The sequence below is a fragment of the Corylus avellana genome, chromosome 10, assembly GCF_965113065.1.
Source record: "Corylus avellana chromosome 10, dhCorAvel1.hap1.2, whole genome shotgun sequence".
NCBI lineage: Eukaryota > Viridiplantae > Streptophyta > Magnoliopsida > Fagales > Betulaceae > Corylus > Corylus avellana.
The window spans coordinates 13,753,082-13,759,602 of NC_142499.1; the positions used below are offsets into that span (position 1 = coordinate 13,753,082).

Genomic DNA, 6,521 nt, shown 5'->3' on the forward strand with positions numbered 1-6,521 from the left:
GATATATGTAGATTTATGTACCAGTTCTTATGGGCTTTGTTGGCTTTCATGCAGGCAAATTTTGTCTGGGTATCTGGTATAAGTAATGTTAGAAATGGCTTGGGTACTATTCATCAGAAAAAAAAAAAAAAAGGCTTGGAGGCTTTTGGATTTGACATGAGTTTCATCCATTGCCTGCTTTAAAATCAACACATTATGAATAACTGATCTGATGGTACAATAATACACCAACATATCAATTAAAAGTCACTATTTCGAAGATCAAGATAAATCATCATGATTACACAAATACCATTGTTGGATTTCATTTCAGGTTAATTAAAATTTGATCTTTGCACTTTTAAATTGAACAATTTAAACACTTTTAAATTAAAATTTGGTAAGACAAAGGTTGAAGAAGAACTGGCTGTTGCAATGGTGAAAAGGATCTAATGAAAAAAGGTTTCTACCCAACAGGCTCTCATACCAAGTTAAACAATTAGAAAGAAATCAAATAACATAACATTTGAATTTAAAATACAATAGATAAAATATACGCATGGACATACAACAGATGAACAGGAACCACCATGTTCAGATTCTTAAGGAGAATCCTCTCTGTTCCTATCACCTCTTCTTTATCTTCAGGCAGAGCATTTGGATCTCTTGAGCTTCTTCCATGCTGTCATCAGTTGAAGTGGAAAGTATATGATGGCTGACAAGTTTGAGGTCAAATATTTGCAAATAAAGGGCACCCCAGTTGAATGTTTAAAGTCAATTTAGCTTTATAATTGGAAATAAGACAAGAGAAAGGCACCTGAAGTGCAGTATGCAACACTCAGAGGCTTCAATGGGTTCAGATTCCTTGACCCAATGCTTGTCCTTGCACATAGCTATCATCAATTTTGATATTGGGGATGTGAGAAATCTTGTCCCAATTCTCTCCTGCCCTCTCTATGACATGTTGCTTCAGAAGTGGGCAGCTATTGATGACCAATTCTTGCGGCTGTGTTCTCTGCAGGTAGTGTGGCAGTGCCATCAGCTTTGGACAGTTAGTGATATGCAAGTAACGGAGGCATGGGGTGATTCTAAAATTATTGTCAATGTCTTCTTTTCCTGTTTTTGCGCTCATTCCATCCCACGTTTCCCACATTTCCATGCCACAAAAACTAAGGTCTTTCAAATGTGGGAATAAAGTAACTGGCGATGATGACTCTAAGCTTCCATTCTCAGTCTCCAAACCCAAAAATTCAACACCCACCATTTCAACCTTATTCATGTAAAACAAACCAAGTGATTCAAGGGCCTGCAATCTCCCCAAAGGTGGTAAAAATTTGCAGTTTCCACAGTTCTCAAGAACAAGCCTTCTCAGTTTACTTAACAACATCATCCAGCTGGGAATTATGGTGGTGCCATTATGGCGAGAGATTGTTATATGTTCTATCTCTGAATGTGGCTGCAAGGCTTCAAGCACAGCTTCATCCAGTCGCCTCTCTGCATGCCTACCAGTGAACTGAAGTTCCAAGACCTGCAGCCGTTTCTTCATCTTCAGCTGCGCTTTCTCGGCTTCCTTAACATCTGCAACGTTTCCCAACCCTTCAATCCGAAGCTTCCGTCGAAGAAAGTTCAAGTTTCTCAGGTCTTCTATCTTACATGCTTTTTCATCAACACCACCACCACCACTCACAAGGAACCTGCTTAATGTTCGAAGCGAATCCAATCTCCCAATTCCTTTCGGCAGCACACGCATACTCAAAGTCCCACCAATCTCAAGATGTCTCAAGTTAACTAGTTTTCCAACACCTTGTGGCAATCTTTGAAGGCATTGGCACCCTGTAAGGTTCAATGTTTGCAGATTCAGCAGATTACCAATCTTTTCAGGCAATTCCTTCAACTTGGTATTACTTAAGTTGAGGTATCTTAGATGTAGCAATCTCCCCAATTCTTCCGGAACATCTTCGATCAAGCTGTTCCTCATATTCAACGATCTGAGACATGTCAAACGCCGGCATAGATCAGGAAATGCAGAAGCAATTCCTTTGTTGTCATCGTGTCGAATGAAGAGGGTGCGCAGCTTTTCTGCATTGCAAATAGTAGAGGTTGGAAATGGAGCAGGTGCTGCAATCACTACTGTTGAATGGCGAGTTTTTTTAGAATCAGGATTATCCGACCTCTTCTCTTCAAGAAGATCACTAACCTCCTCGACCCTGCATTCATTTTTTGTAAGAAACTGAGCAAAATCATGCACTATGTCATGCATTTTGCATCGTTTTATGCTGCCATCAACCTGATCTCTCTCAAAATCTTGGAAGAAACAGCGAGTTGCCAAGTTTTCAAAATACTCCCTGCCTGTTAATTCCATCTCAGCACCTGCCCTTGAGCTTAGAAAACCCTGCGCCATCCATAACTTAATCAACTCGTTTTTCACAATCTTGTAGTCTTTTGGAAAGAAAGCGCAGTACGAGAAGCATCTCCTGACTGGGGAAGGGAGATCATAATAGCTCAACAATAAAGGAGGAAAAAGACCCTTTTCAGCCTCTTCAAGATTCCATATCTCACTCTCCAAAATATCCTGCCACTCTTCTCTACTCTTCTTAAAACGCATGAGACTGCCTAGAGTCTTTGCAGCAAGAGGCAAGCCATTGCACTTGTGTGCTATTTCTCTACCAACATCTTCCACCTTCTCACACTCCTCTGCTTCCCTTCCAGAAAATGCTATTCGACTGAATAGCAGCCAGCAGTCATCCTCAGACAACTTCCCCAAAGGGAGGATGCAGCTGCTCTCCATCATTCTCGCAACTCCCCCATTGCGTGTGGTCACCACAATTCTGCTTCCTGGGACTCCAAACTTGAGAGTGTCCCTCAAAGACTCCCACTTTTGGTAATCCTCTGTCCAGACATCATCCAGGACAAGAAGAAACTTCTTCCCGACAACCAAATCACGCACCCGTTGTAGCAGTGTTTCCAATTCTATGATGTTGGGTGCATTTTTTTCAATGTTTTCGATGATTGCTTTGACAATTCTAATCTCATCAAAAGGGTCGGAAACACAGATCCAGACTCTTATATCAAAACAAGCCTTCACCTGTTCATCATTGAAGGCTAGCTGGGCAAGAGTTGTTTTTCCAATTCCTCCCATGCCTTTTATGCAGATCACATGGAAGCTTCTTTTTACTTGACTAGTACTCATCGTGATCTCATTCATTAGATACCCCACTAGTTTATCTTTATCTTCCTCTCGACCACATATTTCAGACACATCAACAACAGAGGTTGTTTTTGGTCGGTCAGGTTCCTCAATGGAGCTACTAATATTAAACATGAACAAGTCTTTCTCTCTCGCAATCACATCTAGTCTTCCACTGAGCTTTTTAATCTTAAGGGCAATTTCTCTGCGCAAAAAAACTCCTTGAACATTAAAGCAAGAACATACCTTGCTGAGAAGTGAGACATCCTCATCAAATTCAGCATTTCTTGCCTTTTGGATTGCGGTGCTCCATTCATCTATCACATCATCCATGTCGTAGGATATGTCTTTGAGCTTATCCACCCAATCTTCCACAGTTTGCTCCTGCAATTGTCTTTTCTCCGCATCGCTGAGCACAGCTTCGATACTTCTCAGAATGCTGGTGAGCTTTATGACTTCCTTCTTGGCACTCGTGACAAGTCTCACCTCTTCTTGCAGATCTCGGTCAACGTTAACTGCCAGCTGCTGCAGGATCACGGGAACCAGTGTGGAAGCCATGTTTGGAAGAGGGTTAAAGATTTTTACAGGAGATGAAGTAGTGAAAAAGGGATGGGATGTTCTTGCTGGTAGCCTGCCCTTTGCTACCTCTCCACAAGTACGTAAGCAACTGCATCAGCCATATTTGGAGGTTGAAAATAATTGACGAAAAGGAAACAATGTTGAAAGTCAAGATCAGTTGACCTGGCCGCCTTGGGGAGCTGTAAACAATTGCTGAGGCTTAAGGATTTCCAGCAAGAAATTACGACGTATTGATTGTTTGTTTGTAATCAACAGTCACGCGCTTGTGCCATGCATCTCATGAAAATGTGAGTGTGTGTGTGGGGGGGGGGGGGGGGGGGGGGGGTGGCGGCGTCTCATCAACCACAAAAACTCTCTACAAATGACAGATCATTTCTTAAGCCACTTGCAAGGAGATTTCGGGTGATTTGACATCCTTCATTAGCTGTTGTGGGAAGTCATCTACTACCCTCAATTAAGTTTTGAGGTGGTTCGACCATCTTCAAAACAATTGATGGGATAGTTCGCTATTTTCGAAGTAAATATCAATTGCTTTGAATGTGGTCAATTACCTTAAAAATCTTGTGTTTAGAGGTGGCAGAGAGCGCTTGATCGCTCGAGCGGTGGTCCGCTGAGAAGAACACAAAATCCTATGCTCGAGTCGTGCTCGATGTAGGGCTCGAGTGGATCCATCGGTTATAGACCAATTTTGACGATTTTCTAACTTAGGCGACAAATAATTCAATTTATTTTGATTCCTTCTTTGATTTTAGTTTATTTTTGGCATCAGACTTTCCATATTTCCCATAGGTTTTCAACTCTTGGATTTTCCATCTTTAGATTATTCCTAGCATTATTAGTTAGGCTTTCCATATTTAAGAAACTATCAATCTTTTTTGATTAATTTTAACGTTAGTTTCTTTCCTTTTGAAGCATGCTTATTGTACGGAAGAGGAAAGTATAAAATGAGTTGAATTTTTTTTTTTTTTTTTTGACATGTCCACATAAGAGAAGGGGGAGGGGGGTTTCAAATTAGTGACCTCCGTTTTATGAGGTGTGGTTCACAGCCGATTCAGCTATCCTTTATGGACGAATTGAAAATTAATAAAAAGAAAAAGTTTGCATACACCCTCAAACTATCATGTGGACTTTTAATAAAGTTAAGTAAATTTCATTATTTCGTTACAATCTTAAAAGAATACTAAAAGAAAAGAGAGTAGAAGAGGAAGATCACAAGTGTCCCTTAACATTCAAGAAGCATATATTTTTTTTAATAGCATGTGATGCACATGCTTTTTTAATAAAATTTTTTCTAACTTTATTTCTACTATTAAAAAAACATGTGATTTTCACATGTTTAAGGGACACATGTCATTTTATAGATGAGTAAAGCTATATGTACTCGGGGGTGGATTTGCATGAAGGGTTTGGGGGCGAATGTTTCCCCAAAAATTTTAAAATCCTTCCTAAAATATACATTTTTTTATAATTTTGTATCTCAAAATAATATTTATGAACCTCTTTCTAGCATGTAAAACTGGAAGTGTATAGCTTTTGAGTGGAAAATATCCTAAAATTGATTTTATTTTATTTTTTATTGGCCCGATTACTTTTGGTACCAGAGAAATTAAGTGGTGTCCACTTGTAATTTATATCCAACCCCACTATAGTGCATATGGGTCAATAATTTGTGTGAAGTACTTGCACTTATTTTCTGACAAAAAGAGTAGAAAGAATGTGTGGTCCAAGATTTAGCATAAAGTGTATATGCTTATAAGATATAATAAATAACTTATCTTAAGTTGCTGACTTTTCTTCTCTTTTCAGTCTATGCCCAGCATGACTGACTTTCATTCCTCCCTAGGTTACTTAAAATTAAGGAGAGAATATATATATATATATATATATATATATAATAACAATAGTGAATTTGTTGATGTTCACGCTTTATAACCATTCTTGTTTGTCTTCTTTTCAGATTTGCTTTCAGCAGCGATTTATAGGTAAAGTTTCTTCTATTTTTTTTGGGTTTTGATTTCCGTTAATTGTTTTATAAGGGTTTGTTTACATGAAATCTTAAGAGTAATGATCCTAGATCTCCGATCTGTCTTTTGTTTGCTCTCTAGTTTTTTATTTTTTATTTTTTTGAATAACTCATTAATCGATGGCAAATGAATTATTAAGTATATGGAAGAATTGTTATTAATGGTAGAGGCAACCAAAGAGATTGCGTTTTAAAATGCATTTGTAGCGGATATGAAAAATGTAAGAAATCATTATCTAATTGAGAAAGTTGCAATGTACTCGACAATGGCCAAAGATGTGGTTTGCTAAAATATGCTACAGATCTAAAAACTAATTAGGGCAGAGACATTCAAAGAGTTTAACAAAACATATATAGCTCAAATTTGGATGGAATATCTTTTTCATTGTATTTATGATATTTCTTTTGTTAAAACAATATGCTCTATTTTTACTTTTCATATCACATTAATAACCTTTTATTACTATTCAAACAAAAAATTCACTACAAAACATAACTTTTTTATATTTTCTTATAAAAAATTCAAAATTTTTCTCTATTTTATATCGCATTAATCCTTTCTTATTAATATTCAAAAAAGTTCACAGCACAATCATTTATCAAAGAGGAATGCTGCAATGCATTCTCCCACCATCCCTTCACCTTGTCATCTTGATTTTTTCAGAAAAAACAAAAAAAATGATGATGGGGAGATGGTGGGTAGAATGAAGAAAAGCATCTCTTTACCAAATTAACCCAACTACCAGATTTTTT

At 37.8% G+C, this 6,521-nt stretch overlaps 1 protein-coding gene across 3 annotated transcripts; it reads right to left on the reverse strand.

Annotated features, from left to right (window-relative positions):
* Nucleotides 1-314: 314 nt before the first annotated feature.
* LOC132161946 (putative disease resistance protein RGA3) lies at nt 315-4,373 on the reverse strand. Of its 3 annotated transcripts, none has more exons than XM_059572173.2 (2): nt 4,297-4,373; nt 315-3,924 (listed from the first exon to the last, which is right to left on the reverse strand). In XM_059572173.2, exon 2 carries the CDS (start codon nt 3,722-3,724, stop codon nt 836-838), a length of 2,889 nt encoding a protein of 962 aa, XP_059428156.1. In that variant the 5' UTR covers nt 3,725-3,924; nt 4,297-4,373; the 3' UTR covers nt 315-835. The 3 variants fall into 3 exon arrangements, with proteins under 3 accessions (XP_059428156.1, XP_059428154.1, XP_059428155.1); XM_059572171.2 differs by lacking the exon at nt 4,297-4,373 and having other exon boundaries at nt 315-661; nt 797-4,028; XM_059572172.2 differs by lacking the exon at nt 4,297-4,373 and having other exon boundaries at nt 315-694; nt 797-4,028.
* Nucleotides 4,374-6,521: the final 2,148 nt, after the last annotated feature.